At 41.4% G+C, this 17,325-nt stretch overlaps 1 protein-coding gene and 1 long non-coding RNA gene across 4 annotated transcripts in view; one reads left to right on the forward strand and one right to left on the reverse strand.

Moving 5' to 3' along the window:
• Positions 1-5,484: 5,484 nt before the first annotated feature.
• Positions 5,485-9,086, reverse strand: Stamos (signal transducing adaptor molecule (SH3 domain and ITAM motif) 1, opposite strand). Its single transcript, NR_038162.1, has 2 exons — positions 8,735-9,086; positions 5,485-5,932 (listed from the first exon to the last, which is right to left on the reverse strand). It is a non-coding gene; the product is annotated as a signal transducing adaptor molecule (SH3 domain and ITAM motif) 1, opposite strand (long non-coding RNA).
• A 27-nt stretch (positions 9,087-9,113) lies between these two features.
• Stam (signal transducing adaptor molecule (SH3 domain and ITAM motif) 1) overlaps positions 9,114-17,325 on the forward strand; it is a 74,377-nt gene continuing 66,165 nt past the window's right edge. For 2 of the 3 annotated variants that reach the window (NM_011484.3, NM_001356337.1), the window contains exon 1: positions 9,252-9,488. In NM_011484.3, coding sequence (NP_035614.1) covers positions 9,449-9,488 — 40 coding nt within the window. In that variant the 5' untranslated portion in view covers positions 9,252-9,448. Of the gene's footprint in view, positions 9,489-17,325 lie in introns of all 3 variants that reach the window. The other variant, XR_373935.4, reaches the window with a different exon arrangement.

The raw sequence follows: 17,325 nt of genomic DNA on the forward strand, positions 1-17,325 counted from the left end.
CCATGAAATTCCTCTCCTCAGCCCTCAGGGAACCCCGGAGAAGAAAAGTAACAGGAGTGCATCCTCGGAGGTTCTGTTTCATATCACTGTGCCAGGACTCTATTTTATTTTACTATTTTATTTTATCGTTTTTATTTTTAAAATTCTTCTCTCATATATTATGTCTGAACCACAGTTTTTCATCCCTGTTTTCATCCCAGTCCCTCTCCACCAGATTCATTCCTCTAGTTCCCTTCAGATAAAGGCAGGCCTCCCAGGGATATCAACCAAACATGGCATATTAAGTTTCAATAAGATTAGGCACCTCTCCTTATATTAAGGCTGAACATGGCAGCCCAGTAAGAGGACAGGGGTCCCCAAAGCAGACATAAGTGTCAGAAACACCCCTAAACTCCCACTGTTAGGAGTCCCACAATATACCTACACAATCATAACATATATGCAAAAGACTTAAATCAGACCCATAAAGGCTCCCTGGTTGTGAGTTCAGTCTCTGTGAGCCCTTGCAAGCCCTGGTTAGTTGATTCTGTGGGCCATTTTCTTGTGGTGTCCTTGTCACCTTTGGCTCCTTTAATCCTTCCTCCATCTTCCACAGAATTCCCTGAGGTTCACCTAGATGTTTGGCTGTGGGTCTCTGTTTCTGTTTCCATCAGTTGCTGGATAAAACCTCTCTGATGACAGTTGGGCTAGGCTCTAATATATGACTATGGCAGAATATCATCAGGCATCATCTCATTAATTTTTCTCCCAGATGTGTTTGGTTCTATCCTAGGTCTCTGGGCTATTCAGCCTCTGGGTCCTGGCCCTCCAGATAGTTTTAGGAGTGGGCTCCCTCTCATGGCATGGGTCTCAAGTTGAATCAGTCATTGGTTTGCCACTACCACAAGTTCTGTACCACCACTAATTTTATCTTTTTAAAATTTTATTTATATACTCATCTCTCCTCTCTCTCTCTCTCCCCCTCTCTTTCTTTCTCTCCCTCCCTCCCTTCATTCAGCTTCTTTGTGTATATAGTATGGTTTCCAGTTTTGTGCTTGTGAATGAGTCTCTTTGTCTGCTTCTTGTGCCTTTGCTTGACCTCTTTTCCTTCTGTTTGTTTTGTACTGTTCTGATAAGGTTTTGTTTTATTATATTGTTAATTATTAATGTGCATTTTAAAATGGAACAATGAAATTTGCAGGTAAATGGATGGAACTAGAAAATATACTGGATTAATTAGCACACATCCAAGAAGAAAATCATATGTTCTTGCTCATCAGTGGTTTCTCAGCTCCAGATCTTCAGATGTGAATGTATACTCTGTAGTAAGTGCAGAAACAAGGAAAGTCAAAAAGGACCACAGGGTGGAGGAAAAAGTTTTATAGAGGGGAGTAGTGCTGTGACCGGGAGCTCTGTTGTCTGTGGTCTATGCTGCCACCAGAGACTGAGTGGATTTCCATGGTCTGGACCATTGCCAGAAACCAGGCAGATGTCTATGATCCATGCTGACCAGCAAGGAAGCTCCCTTTGCAGTGGTATCAATGACTGCAGACTCACAGTTGAAAATGAGAGACTGAAGTCTTCTGTGACAGCCACTGACCCCTATATAAAAAGAAATAGTCTAGATAAGAAGCCATTGAAGAGAGCCCTTAAAATTTATGACTGTGATGCTGAAGTGTAGCTTTTCACAGCTGACGGTTTCTGGGTGAGGGTGGGGAGATGGGGGAAAGACTCTTTTTTTTTTCTTTCTGTGCATTGGTGTTTTTCTGTATGTATACCTGTGTGCAGGTGTTGGATCCTGGAGTTACAAACAGTTGTGAGTTGCCATGTGGGTGCTGGTAATTGAATCTGAGTCTTCTGGAAGAGCAGTCAGTGCTCTTAACTGCTGAGCCTTCTCTTCAGCCCCCTAGACTCAGTTTTCTTTAGGGGGCTGACCACTGGGAGTTTGACTATGCTTCAGTGAGTATATGGCAACACAAATTAGACTTGGCATATTTTTCCCTTTTTATTTTCTTTTTGGGATATATATATGGTTTTGGAGATAGGGTTTCTCTGTGTATACCTGAGTTTCCTAGAACTTTCTCTGTAGACCATCTGGCCTCAAACTTAGATAGCCCTCTGCCTCTGTCTCTGAGTCCTGAGATTAAAGGCAAGTGCAACTCCAATATATATATTTGAAATATATGTATATATATTTACTATATGTCTTATATATAGTAAATATATTTTAAAATATTTTGTATATAAAAGAACATATACTTAAATGTATTATAAATATATGATATATGAATATAAGTATAAAACATATAGTACATATATATTAAATATAGATGTAGACATATTTTAAAGTGATAATGCTTTTTAAAGAACCATAGGCTATCTAACAAAACCCTCAGTCCCAGATATGAGAAACCATGCTTCGAGTTGGTCAACAGAATCTGGAAGACTCCCATGACTATGTCGGTTATTGTTGTTGCCCTTGCTTGCCTCTCAGAGGGTGAAGATAAGTTATTATTGCTGAAGGCATTAAGCTTTTCATTTTAAAATTATGTAGTTGGCATACAAGAATAGTTTATGACACTTTATACATATTACATTGTACTTTGCTCATATCAGCCCATACATTAGAATCTCTCTCTTTCTCTCTCTCTATGTGTGTAGTAAAAATATTAATAATTCCAGCCTGAAGCTTCTTCCCCACCTTAGACCATTTATGTTCCCTGATGACACACACAGACTTTATATATTTTAATATGCTTCTGATATCACAATAGCTGGGCAGCTGCCTACCTTCCATGTTGCTAGACTCTACTTTGGTCCATTAGGGCTGCTCTTAAGCCAGTTGGGCAGCCCTCTGGGACACGCGTTCTCTTGGCCCTTCGCCCATGGAGGCTCTCCTTCTCCTTTCCTGCACATTCTTCTTCTTCCACGGAGGCTGTGAAACTTCAACCCCACCTATGTCTCTTCTGTCCAACTATATGCTGACAGCATCTTTATTCACTAATCAGAATTACCTTGGGGCCAGGATCCCAAGGGCTATGTGCAAACTTCAGGTCTTGGGGTCCAGCACTTAGCATTACAATAGACAGTAAAAGACAAAATCATCAGCGTGTGTGTGTGTGTGTGTGTGTGTGTGTGTGTGTGTGTGTGTGTGTGCATTGTTTTCCTTGTTTGTCTTCCACCTTTTTTGATACAGGGTCTCTTACTAAATCTGAAACTCAGTATCTTGGCTAGTCTGGCTTGCCAGTGATCTCCAGGTACCTGCATATCTTTGCCTTCTCTGAACTGCTGTTATGTTTCTCCATATCAGATTTGTCTGTGTATTCTGGGGACTGAAATTCAGGTTCTCATACTTGGAGATTGGCCTTTAGCAGTGTAGACTCAGCTTGCCTTAGCCTCACAGAGATCTGGATTGGCCTGCTGAGTGCTAGGATTAAACTCCGGCATCACCATGCCAAGGCCCGAAAACATCACCACGCTCAAAACAAAAGTTCACGGACCCCTGTGTCTCTGCCTCCCCAGTGCTGGGATCCCAGGCACGAGCTGCTATGCCTGATCTCTATGTAGATTTTGGGGAATGAATTCAGATTCTCATTATTCACTTTAGCAACCGAATCATCTCCCCAACCCATGTCTCATAGAATATTCTTATATTTAACGTGATCTCCTTGTAGGTCATAATTTCTGATTGGATTAGACATTAGTTTGTTAGATTAGACATTAGACTTTGTTAGATGCTATAACTATGATCCATCTACCCAAGACTTCAAAATCTCCTGCCACTTTTGTGCTTTACTTAAAATAGTTTTAAAATTTATTTATCTTTATGTGCCTTGGTGTTTGCCTGTATGTATGTCTATATGAAGGTGCCAGATACCCTATAACTGGACAGTACCAACAGCTGTGAGCTATCATTTGTGCTCTGGGGCTTGAGCCCCAGTTTGCTGGAAAAAGAGCCAGTGCTCTTAATCACTGAGCCATCTCTCCAGCCCCATTCCCTTCCTTCCCCATTCCCAGATAGGGTTATTCTGTATAACCGCTCTGGCTGTCCTGGAATTCAATTTGTAGAGCACACTGGTGTTGAAATCAGACCTGCCTGCCTCTACTTCTCCAGTGCTGGAATTAAAGGCATGCCACCATGCTAAGCTTCTCTCTCTTTCCCTCTCCTTCTCCCTCTCCCTCCTCTTCTTCTCCCCTCCCACTCCCCCCTTGGGTGCTACAGTTTGGGCCATGTGTTTCCCCAAGTATCAATATGTTAAAGGCTTGGTCCTCATCTTGACATTATTGAGAGGTAGTGAAAATATTAGCAAGTAGACCCCTATCAGGAGATCTTCAGGTCACTAGGGCCCTGCAGAGGAGATAGTGGGACTCCAGATACTTCCTGTCTTTTGCTATCTTACCATTGAATGTGTGATTCTGTTTTGCCACTGGCTCTTACAAAGATATGTTATGTCAAGAAGGACGAATGAATGAGCGTGGGTAGAAACCTCTAAACTGTGCACTAGTCTCTTAGCTTCCCCCAATTCTGATTTTTTTCTTTCTCTTCAGTATTACCTTAGGGTTTTACTTCTGTGAACAAACACCATGACCAAGGCAACTCTTATGAAAACATTTAACTGAGGCTGGCTTACAGGTTCAGAGGTTCAGTCCATTATCACCAAAGCAGGATCTTGGTAACATCTGGGCAGGCATGATGCTGGAGGAACTGAGAGTTCTAAATCTTTATCTGAAGGCTGCTAGGAAAAGACTGGCTTGCAGGCAGCTAGGACAAGCGTATTATAGCCCATGCCCACAGTGGCACACCTACTCCAACAAGGCCACATTTACTCCAAGGCCACACCTCCTAATAGTGCCACTCCCCCGGCCAAGGATATTCAAACCATCACAAGTACATTATGAACACTTGGGAGTCATTTTTGGGTTCTATGCTACAGTTCAGAATCCAGCTGTGGGCCTGCCAGAGCTCTTGGCTGTTATGTGGCTCAATGCACATTTCCTGCTTCCTTGGCCTTTGCTTTATACTGCTGTTGGCTCATGTTGGAAATCAACCACACCTTACAGTCTGACTTTCTCATCCCTGGGACAAAACATCTGGCATAAGCAACCTCAATGGAGGAAAGATTTGTTTTAATTCATACCTCAGAGGCCTCAGACCATGGCTAGTTGGCTCTGCTGTTTCTGGGCTGTGAGAAGCAGAAGCCAAAGCTGCCATTTCCCCTCGGCCATGAAGCAGAGCTAGAGAGATAAAGAAGGGATTTTGAAGATATACTTCCTCTGACCAGACCTCACTTCCTGTTCCGCTATGAACAGTATCCCTTGATGAGGTTAGCATCCTCATGATCTCACCATCTTCAATAGCATCACCAGTGAGGGGATACATGAGCCTTTAAGGCACATTTCAATCTAATCCATAACATATGAATTTCCCCAGTTTTATTTTGCTTACAATAAAGCACAGATTTTGTTACTTCCTTATGGCCAGTAATTATAATATGCCATTTTAATCCTAGCAGATTGCATTTATTCCATTTAATAAATGTCGTGGAGCTACTAATTATGAAGAGCCAATGCATATAAATGATTTGAAATAAAATGCTTAAACATTGGGTCCAATATTGTGGTAGCTTTTAAACATGCCCTCTACGCCGATTTGTTGAAAGTCATTGTGGCTGCAATAGAGTATGATTGAAGTGACCCTCTCCCCACTTCCTGGTCCACAGTTTAAGGAATGTGAGGCGTTCTCTTGTCTCTTGAAACGTTCTGACTTATGTCCATTCAGTATGCTGGGAGAAGCCAAGCCGATACATAGCATGTTCTGTGCAGTTGGTGCGGCAGACAGCCCCAGTGACTCAGCCAACTTCCAGCATCCATTGCCAGACAGACTCTGAGCAACTTTGTTAAATATTGAAAACGAGCTGTAGTGATCCCAGTCACTGTAGTAGTCCTGTTGATGCTGAAAGGAGGAGAGGCAAGCTGTTCATAGTGAGGTCTGACAAAACTTTTGATTCGTAAGCAAAATAAATTATTGTTCTTACACTAAAAGGCTACACTTAGAATGTGTTATGTAGAAATCAATATGTGGAACAAACATCACCCCACTGACTGCTGTGATAGAAGTGACCAGTCAATTAATTAGCAAAAACTTATGATGTATCATTATTTATAACGTACTGAATTTGGAAAGGCTTTTTGTCAGTGTCTCCTAAGTGGAGATTGAGAGAAGGTCCAGAGATTTCTAAATACAAGAAAAGTGGTAAAAGTTGTTTGTTTAAGGATGTGGGAGGCATGGGACATCTGGACTGCTGTCATAGTTCAGAAAAAAACTAGAGTATATGAAGTGAAGGGGCAAGCAAGTCCAATGCATTAAGGATGTAATGGTAGTACTAAGGTTAAATATTCCTCCCTTAGAGCGCCTCCCATTCTTAAACATTCTTTCTCACTTTTTCTTAAGAATTCTACATTTGCTCTATTTTAAAAAATGAATTGACTTTGAAGGGAGGAGACTCTCTGCACACCCATAATCGGACAATAACTTAAGGACTCTCTTCCTGATATGTATCCTATATTATTTCTAACATATAGATACCTCAAAGGTATAAGGAGTTAATAAATATTTATTGACTCATTGGCTGATTGAGAAATCATATAAGAGTTTTGAAGGAATGATATCATATTTATATGTTAGAAAAATCAGTATGTAATATAAAGTAGTTAACAGATAGGTTGAGTGTATTAATTAGTTTGGGTTATTATAATAACAGAAAAATTTCCAGAAGCTACTCCATTTTACACACAGATATCTTTGTTTATAATATAGAACAGTTTTAAAAATCAATTTAATTAAAGGGATATGACATTTCAAAATTAACTGTGGAATTTATTAAACATATTATAGAAACATTTTAATGTGAAATCAAGTCTCTAAAATGTCTTTTAAGAAACTGTTATTAAAAATAAAATGAGTAATTTCAGTATTTTAGGTAATATGGCAAGTTAACCCCAAAATACAAAGCCATGCCACCTTTTATATTTGCCTTTTCTTGTACATATAACATTTCTTATTTTTAAAACCTCTATTTCATAGCATATTACATAATAAAGATCCCCAATAGCAAAGTCATTCTTCTATGTCAGAATACATGGTTAATGTTATCCATACTAATATATGTTATTTCTGATTTTCACATATTGATGATTCAAATTTGAAAAGTAGTGTTTTGCTAGGTAACAACCTAACAATTTGATTTTATTACTGGATTAGAAGCATGCCCAAATATATTTTCATAACCATCTGGCTCTGAGTCAGGGCAATTATGATAAGGTACTTAAGGCACTGGCCCATCATTTTAAATGGATAAGTTGACACTTAATTCTGTCAGCGCAGTAATCAAGAGAAAAGTCTATTGAGAGACGATGCTCTGCTTCCCATACCAATAGTGGGAAGATTTTATACTTCTCATAATGACACAAAAGCACTTCAAAAATCTTAAGAAAATGGTGGCGTTAATGTCTGACATTTGTCACATTTTTATATTTTAACTCCACCCCTTTGAAAGAAAAATTATGCTCATTAAGTTACTCAGAAAATATTTTCGTTCAGGTTGTTTAAAATTGTAGAATTTTTTCACATATATTTGAAGGCTTTTTTTTTTTTCTTTTTCAGTGCCAAGGTCAGAACCCAGAGCCTCTCACATTCTAAACAAGTACCCCATCACTGAGGCTCATCCTCAGTCAGTCTTTAAAGCCTTTTAAACTCTTATCCACTCAGATGTCTATGTAAATACACATCTATGCTCTTACTTTCAATGGCCAAATAAGTACAATTATAACTATTGATTCCACTTGAGTGCTTACTATATGCTAGACACTATTACAGGGGATTTGCTTCTAGTAATTTATTTCATCTTCAATGGTTTGTCATTTCCGTTTCTTATTTATGAGGAAACAGACAGAGGAGTTTGTCCAATCTCTTTAATGTCGGACAGTTTAGCGGTCATCAAAACTTTGATATTGTAAACAACGCTGCCATTAATATCTTGGTTCATGTTTTAAAAGACTGTAAGATTTAAAATTCAGAATAACTGGAACCAGAGGCACATTTCCAAAAGCTGGCTATATACTTCCCATCCTTTCTCTTAAGAATGCTGTAATTTATACCCCATCAGGCAACTTTGTTTCCCATCCCTTGGATTCTTTTAGTTTTAAATGACTGAAAACGTTAACCGATGCTTTAGTTTGCTCCTCTTCCTCCAAAATTCGACTTTAACTGTTTAGTAAGCAAGCTGTTTGTACTGTTATACAAATCTTGTTGACATGTTTATAAGCTTCCCTTTTTGTAAGGGTCCCTATTTGGGCACTTTTTACCGAATCTCAGTGCATGTGCAAGACCGACTTGCTAACTTTACGTAATATTTCCAAGAGATGATTCTTTAGATTTCACATGATTTAGAGGACAATGTGTGTGTGTGTGTTGGGAGCTGGGGAGGGGGCGTGCGTTACATACATATGTACAAATTAGATCACCAAATCAACATTTTAAGTTGCCAAGAGTCCTCATCAATGTCTGGCTCCATTTTTCATGTGTGTGTGTGTGTTTTTTTTTTTTTTTCAATTTCTGCCGTTGGGTGTGCGTGCTTATCTCAGGCTGAGAAGGTCTAATCTTCTCAGGGACTCAGTGACTGCACGTTTAGTCAGTCGGAGCCCACACCCAGGAAGGCTCCCTCTGATCTCAGGCTGGGGAATGAGCCAGCGTTACCTCAGCCTCTCGAGAGGCTGTGCGCCTCGACACTCCCTCCAAGGGATTCAGGCCAGCTCCACCAGCTCACATGACTCCAATCCCAGCAACTTCCATGAACCCTCGACGAGCGCGCTCAACATTTTCCTCGGGTAACCCAAAGGACTGCCTGACTTTCTAGAGGGATTGCAACATCACAACAACCCATCGAATAAACCCAAGGAGTTAAAAATTAAGGGTTTGGCTGGACCCAAACTGAACCCTCTCCCTCTCCCAGTCTCTTATTCACTCTAGAGGCTCTTAGTCGGCCTCGGTGCGCCTGAAGGACCTCGTCCTCCCGAGACGCCCGGGGACATGGAAAAGCCGAGAACCTAGCCGCTAACCCCACGGGCACGCGGGAACTCAGCAGAGGAAGAGACAGCGGCGGCTCATCGCGTGGGCCTCGGCGGAGGCGGCGGGCTCTGGCCAGACCCGGAGCGGGCAGTGTTCAGGCAGCGCTCAAGTCGCCTACATTCCCGACACGCCCCGCGCGGGGGCCTGTTCCGCTTCTCGGCTGTTGCCGCCGCCGCCGCCTCTGTTGCTGGGGTGGGTGAGAGGAGGGGCTGAGAGGGACCCTGCACTGGCAGGCAGGCGCCCTTGCTGTGTTTGTACCTGAGGGGCCTCCTTTCTCCGTCACCCCTAGAGTGCCGCGGGGTCGAGGGGCAGTCCCCGGGGACACCTCGGCACGCAGCGGACATGCCTCTCTTTGCCACCAACCCCTTCGACCAGGATGTTGGTAAGTGTTTTCACCGCCCCCCGTGGGTGCCCCCCGAGACTGCGAGCCCGCGCCGACTCCCGTCCCACTGCGTTCGTTCATTCTGGATTCCCGAGGCCGAGCCCACGTTCTTCTCTCCCGGGGCCCCTTCGTTCAGAGTTGGGAGAGGGTTGAGCGCTTGGCGCATCCTCTTTGGAAGAAATGGGACTTAGAACCTCTCTAATGGGCCTTGGTAAGGGACTTGGGGAGGGGGAGCTTTGAAGGAATCGCTTAAGGGATTCGGGGTAAAGGGTTGCCTCGGGAGGAACAGACGACGAAGCCATCTGCCGCTGGGGCATGGCTTCTGGGAGAAGAGCGAAGGACAGACGTATCTTGGCTTAAGCAGATTGATTATATGCTCTATCGCCAAAGTATTTGCCTGGCCCAATGGAACTGGCAGAATGTTTTAGGTAAGGTTACTTAAAGGGTTTTTTAAATAGCCCTATAACGGTCCCTGGAGGAGAGAGGTCTGGTTACGTACTGGTAGGTTGAAATGTTGGAAGAGATGGAGATGGATTACTTGGCAACAACTGAAAACGCAGACATGAGCCTTTGGGATGCCTTTTTCAGGCTGGGCCTCTGCCTTTGGGGAAGTGTGGAAGAGGATTTTGATTCTAGGATGGGGTCTGAAATGCTAAATTTTTTGTTGTCTGAATCATTGGTATTAGGTACCAAGCATACCAATTTAACAGGTTAGCTATCTATTTTTCAGACCTGATTTGAATTTCTTGAAAGAATTTTGGGATGTTTTTGAATGCATTACATTGAACTACACTGGCAGCATAGTGTGGAATGAAAGCGAACCAATACCATCCAGTCCCACAGGCTGAATTTAAGCATAACTGTAGTAAAAGAATGTAAGGATAACTTGTGAGAGTTACTTTATGAATTTTGTTTATTAGAGGTGAATTTTACATTTTGCCAACTGGAGAAAATGTACTATTACTGCCGCTTCCTGCCTGGTTCATAGTGATTCAGTTGAATGTCCTGAATCTGAGCTGTGGATGGAACTTTAGAAATCATCAATAGTGCTAAATAAGTAATGAATTGGGAAATTGTGTTTAATAAGTGCTTAGCACCAGTACTTACTGAACACAGTGTTCATTGACAAGAAATGCAACCATGAAGACCATCTCATTGCGGCTCTTTGGCTGTTTTACAATTTGTTACATCAGTCTTTAGGACAAATGCTTATAATAAAACAATATTTGCTGCCTCTGTTCCTGGCACCTATAGTGATCCTATATGATCTTGCTTTCTGCTAATCAGTCACACTTATATTCTCCTGGCTTGTTCCTTTTTGTGGTATTGGAAATGGAACCCAGGGCCTAATATGTATTCTTTCTGTTTTTTTTTTTTGAACTCACATTTGCAGTGGATTCAGATGGATTTCTTGATGTTAAACCTGTTCTTGCTACCTACACCGCCCAGTCCAAACACAGGCCCCTTCTTGCCTTTATACTTTTGTTTCTGTTATTTCATGTGTCTTTCCACACATATGTCCTCATGCTTTAAGGTCAACTTAGAGTCTGACTTGTTGTACCTGAATTATTTGCTGATTCCTGCAACCTGGAGTTTATAAGTAGCAGTGTTACTGACAGTTTGGAATAGATAAAATCCTTAAGGAGGTTATGCTCTATACATGAAGGCTGTTAACTTTGTATTTGCTCTTCACTCAGTGGATGCCAGTAACATCTCACAGCCAGTCATGACTTTAAAAGACATGACTTAATGTCTCGGGGGCTGTTTAAATACAGTGATTTTTCACCTTCCCCATGTTCTACAAATTTCAGCATTTTTGTCTTAAACATTACATATCAATGTGTTCTTTATTTTGCTCCTTGTTTGATGGCTGCTGCATAGTTGGCTTTGAATAAGTGCTTGTTGAGTTGAAACTATGTTAAGCCTGTTAGACATGTTTTTTTAGAAATCACTCTGAATTATAAAGATACTTTGTGCCATCAGGTCCCTACTGATTTGTATTTACCGATCCCAACAGCCAGTTCCTCATCCAGTTTTTTATTGATGTCTTACATTTTTCTTCTGTGCTTTATCCATAGGTTTGTAGGTCATCAGCCCTTTTCTGGTTTTCTGCTTAGCTTTTTAGTGTCCCCTCCCCCACTTTTTTTCAGTGTCTAAATGCTGAGCAGTAATAACAGCTCTTCTCCATTAAGACTTTCTTCTCTTAGAGTCTTATGAGATTTAGTGCTTAGTAGAATTTGGAGTGATTTGCTTAAGTTCAGGTTTCATGCTTGCTGCTTATCAGCAATCTGGCTTTAAGCTAGTTGGTTATTCTCTGCCTTTGTTTCTTTGTCTTTAAATATGGAGTATAAGAATTATAATGTTCCCTTAAATATATTTGCAAAAGCAAAAAACAAACAAAATGTACAGTGTTTCTTAGCTTACAGGGTTGGTAAGAGAATTGAGTCAATATTTAAAAAGCACTTAGAAGAAATTTTCTATATTTGTGAAGCAAGATTTAAAACAGCTAGTCTCTTAGCTTTAAGCACTTTGCTTATTCCTGTTAATCACAAATTTAAATAGTCTCAGTCAGTATTGGAGATTTAGGCATCCATCTACTGAATATTTCCACTGGATTTTGATAGGAATCTAGAAACAAGCATACCAAAAATCATTTATTCCCCTCCCACTTCTCATTCTGTCATCTTAGCCCACCTCAGGATTGAGTCATTAATCTTTCCTGCCAGTCAGTTCTGATGTCTAAGAGTCATGTTCTTTCTTTCTTTCTTTCTTTCTTTCTTTCTTTCTTTCTTTCTTTTTTTTTAAATTTTATTTTATTCTTTTTTTTCTTTTTTTTTTTTTTTTTGGCGACAAACAGGAATTTAATTGGATATAAAGAGAAGCAAATTTTTTCACGATACACTATAAAACAGACCATGAGGTTTACCTGTAACAAATATTTAAGTTCCATCTAGCAGAAAATAAACCAGAGCCTGAAAAAGTAGAAACTTGTTCAAGCTGCACGGTGATACCTAAATACATGCCTTTAATCTAGTGACTTTCAATCCTAGTAGATTTTAAGCTCTGTTCTTCCAAGGACAATGTCAAGAATCATTTTATGAAGCCAGGCAGTGGTGGTACATGTCTTTAATCCCAGCACTCAGGAGGACGAGGCAGGCACATCTCTGAGTTCAAGGCAGAGTCATTTTATGGTTGTGATTATTGACATCTAGTTGATGGCAGCCAGGATGCTATTTGAATCCTACATTAGCCACAGCAGCCTCCTCATGACAGTGAATTTTCTGACTCAAAATCTCTCTCTCTACTGCCGAGAACTGACAAGGATTTGTTATTTGGAAAATTTGGTGAATGAGGGAAGTTTGACCACGTGAGCTGAGATACAAAGGTTTAGGGGCAGGACCGTGGGTTGAGTTTGAACACACTTGGGGTGCCTTTCACATGTCCAGCGTTGGTTGTCTAGAAAGCAGGCTGGCTTCATAGTCTGACCTTAGAGGAAACAGATGTGAGAATCGTCTGTGTATGGGTGGTATTGACACTATGAGAGCAGAGCAGCAGCGACAGACACCAGTGTGGACTAAGAAGAGAGCAAAGGCAGAACCTTGGCACGCAACACTTAAAACGAGGTAGAGTGGGGAGGCTTGGTGCTAGAACACCTGCTTCACATATACTGGGTTCTGGGTTTGATTCCTGAATAGTAAGAAAGAAGAAAGGAAGGGAGAAAGGAATAAAGAGAGGAAAATAAATGAGATAGTAAAGAACAAGAACTCATGGATAAGCAGTTAGCAGAGGAAGAGGAGAGAGCTTGGAGCTCCCCTGTACCATGGAAGTAGAGGGGTGATAGGTTTTCAAGGTGAGGGAAATGGGCCATATCAGATTTACCAGAAAAGCCTGGAAGTGGTACCTAAAACAACAGTCTCTGGACATCACAGCTGGAAATTCTTCTGTCCAGGCTTTCAGTGGAGTGGCCACAGCTGTGAGTTTAAGAGCCACTAAGAGGGAAACAGAGGCAGGCAGATCTCTGAGTTTGATGCCAAACTGGTCTATAGGGCAAGTTCCAGGACAGCCAGGACTACCTGGAAAAATCAAGAAAGAAAAAGAAATGTATTCACTAAATGGTGAATAAGTTAAGATCACGAACACAGAGGGAATCGTGGCAATGAAGGGGAGCTGCAGTCAAAGGAAGATTTCTTTAAAACAGAAACGTGAGTTACTGGTGGTCTGAAAGATGGATTCAATTTGGAGGAGAGGGCTGAAAACAGGAGGAAGGGAGGATTGAGGGACCGCACAGAGCTCTTGGGACAGGACCGCCAGTTTAAGGATGGGCTGTTGCCCAGAAGAAAGACCTGAATGTTCTGAGAAAAGAGGGAAGTAATGATGGGGAAGGATGACAATGGCACGTGGGGGCGGGGCAGGAAGTGGGTGAAAGCCATAACTGATAGCTGGAGAGAAAACCCTGAAAGGTAGGCCAGAGCCGATGAACACACCTTCTCACAGTCAATCATCGCTCTGGTGACATTAATCCCAGAGTAACGCGACCTGCTATAGAGGAAACATAGTTACTAAAATTGTTGCTTTAAAAAAAAAAAAAAAAACAACAGATTTTAAGATTTTAAACAACAATCCACTTTTAAATCAGAGCATAACTCATGATAAAGTATGTTAATCAAGAGTACTGATTCAGGCTGGGCAGTGGTAGTGCACGCCTTTAATCCCAGCACTTGGGAGGCAGAGGCAGGTGGATTTTTGAGGCCAGCCTGGTCTACAAAGTGAGTTCCAGGACAGCCAGGGCTATACAGAGAAACACTATCTCGAAAAAAAAAAAACAAACAAAATAAACAAACAAAAAGTACTGATTCGGGCTGGAGAGATGGCTCAGTGGTTAAGAGCACCGACTGCTCTTCCAAAGGTCGTGAGTTCAAATCCCAGCAACCACATGATGGCTCACAACCATCCATAATGAGATCTGATGCCCTCTTCTGGTGTGTCTGAAGACAGCTACAGTGTACTTACATATAATAATAAAACAAACAAACAAACAAACAAACAAAAAAAGTTAAAAAAAAAAAAAGTACTGATTCAGTACTGATCCAGTCTGGTTCATACCCCAAAGCTGTTCTTACATTCTTTCTTCTTCTTCTTCTTCTTCTTCTTCTTCTTCTTCTTCTTCTTCTTCTTCTTCTTCTTCTTCTTCCTTCTTCTTCCTTCTTCTTCCTTCTTCTTCCTTCTTCTTCCTTCTTCTTCCTTCTTCTTCCTTCTTCTTCCTTCTTCTTCTTTTCTCCTCCTCCTCCTCCTCCTCCTCCTCCTCCTCCTCTTCCTCCTCCTCCTCCTTCTCCTCCTCCCCCTAATATCTCACTATGTAAATCAGGCTAGCCTTGAACTCAAAGGGATCAGCCTGCTTCTATCTCCAAGATTAAAGCATAGGCCACCGTCCCCAGCTTTAGTGTCTCATGTAGCCCAGGCTGCCTCTTAATTTTCTTTTTTTTTTTTCCATTTTTTATTAGGTATTTCGCTCATTTACATTTGCAATGCTATACCAAAAGTCCCCCATAGCCACCCACCCCCTCTCCCCTACCCACCCACTCCCCTTTTATGGCCCTGGCGTTCCCCTGTACTGGGGCATATAAAGTTTGCATGTCCAATGGGCCTCTCTTTCCAGTGATGGCCGACTAGGCCATCTTTTGATGCATATACAGCTAGAGTCAAGAGCTCCGGGGTACTGGTTAGTTCATAATGTTGTTCCACCTATAGGGTTGCAGATCCCTTTAGCTTCTTTGGTACTTTCTCTAGCTCCTTCATTGGGGGCCATGTGATCCATCCAATAGCCGACTGTGAGCATCCACTTCTATGTTTGCTAGGCCCAGGCATACTCTGACAAGAGACAGCTATATCAGGGTCCTTTCAGCATAATCTTGCTAGTGTATGCAATGGTGTCAGCATTTGGAAGCTGATTATGGGATGGATCCCCGGATATGGTAGTGTCTACATGGTCCATCCTTTTATCTCAGCTCCAAACTTTGTCTCTGTAACTCCTTCCAAGGGTGTTTTGTTCCCACTTCTAAGGAGGGGCATAGTGTCCACACTTCAGTCTTCATTTTTCTTGAGTTTCATGTGTTTAGCAAATTGTATCTTATATCTTGGGTATCTTAGGTTTTGGGCTAATATCCACTTATCAGTGAGTACATATTGTGTGAGTTCCTTTGAGAATGTGTTACCTCACTCAGGATGATGCCCTCCAGGTCCATCCATTTGGCTAGGAATTTCATAAATTCATTCTTTTTAATAGCTGAGTAGTACTCCATTGTGTAGATGTACCACATTTTCTGTATCCATTCCTCTGTTGAGGGGCATCTGGGTTCCTTCCAGCTTCTGGCTATTATAAATAAGGCTGCTATGAACATAGTGGAGCATGTGTCCTTCTTACCAGTTGGGGCATCTTCTGGATATATGCCCAGGAGAGGTATTGCTGGATCCTCCGGTAGTACTATATCCAGTTTTCTGAGGAACCGCCAGACTGATTTCCAGAGTGGTTGTACAAGCCTGCAATCCCACCAACAATGGAGGAGTGTTCCTCTTTCTCCACATCCACGCCAGCATCTGCTGTCACCTGAATTTTTGATCTTAGCCATTCTGACTGGTGTGAGGTGGAATCTCAGGGTTGTTTTGATTTGCATTTCCCTGATGATTAAGGATGTTGAGCATTTTTTCAGGTGCTTCTCTGCCATTCGGTATTCCTCAGGTGAGAATTCTTTGTTCAGTTCTGAGCCCCATTTTTTAATGGGGTTATTTGATTTTCTGAAGTCCACCTTCTTGAGTTCTTTATATATGTTGGATATTAGTCCCCTATCTGATTTAGGATAGGTAAAGATCCTTTCCCAATCTGTTGGTGGTCTTTTTGTCTTATTGACGGTGTCTTTTGCCTTGCAGAAACTTTGGAGTTTCATTAGGTCCCATTTGTCAATTCTCGATCTTACAGAGCAAGCCATTGCTGTTCTGTTCAGGAATTTTTCCCCTGTACCCATATCTTCAAGGCTTTTCCCCACTTTCTCCTCTATAAGTTTCAGTGTCTCTGGTTTTATGTGAAGTTCCTTGATCCACTTAGATTTGACCTTAGTACAAGGAGATAAGTATGGATCGATTCGCATTCTTCTACATGATAACAACCAGTTGTGCCAGCACCAATTGTTGAAAATGCTGTCTTTCTTCCACTGGATGGTTTTAGCTCCCTTGTCGAAGATCAAGTGACCATAGGTGTGTGGGTTCATTTCTGGGTCTTCAATTCTATTCCAGTGGTCTACTTGTCTGTCTCTATACCAGTACCATGCAGTTTTTATCACAATTGCCCTGTAGTAAAGCTTTAGGTCAGGCATGGTGATTCCACCAGAGGTTCTTTTATCCTTGAGAAGAGTTTTTGCTATCCTAGGTTTTTTGTTATTCCAGATGAATTTGCAAATTGCTCCTTCTAATTCGTTGAAGAATTGAGTTGGAATTTTGATGGGGATTGCATTGAATCTGTAGATTGCTTTTGGCAAGATAGCCATTTTTACAATGTTGATCCTGCCAATCCATGAGCATGGGAGATCTTTCCATCTTCTGAGATCTTCTTTAATTTCTTTCTTCAGAGACTTGAAGTTTTTATCATACAGATCTTTTACTTCCTTAGTTAGAGTCATGCCGAGATATTTTATATTATTTGTGACTATTGAGAAGGGTGTTGTTTCCCTAATTTCTTTCTCAGCCTGTTTATTCTTTGTGTAGAGAAAGGCCATTGACTTGTTTGAGTTAATTTTATATCCAGCTACTTCACCAAAGCTGTTTATCAGGTTTAGGAGTTCTCTGG

The sequence above is a fragment of the Mus musculus genome, chromosome 2 (genome assembly GCF_000001635.26).
Source record: "Mus musculus strain C57BL/6J chromosome 2, GRCm38.p6 C57BL/6J".
In the NCBI taxonomy this organism is placed as follows: Eukaryota; Metazoa; Chordata; class Mammalia; order Rodentia; family Muridae; genus Mus; species Mus musculus.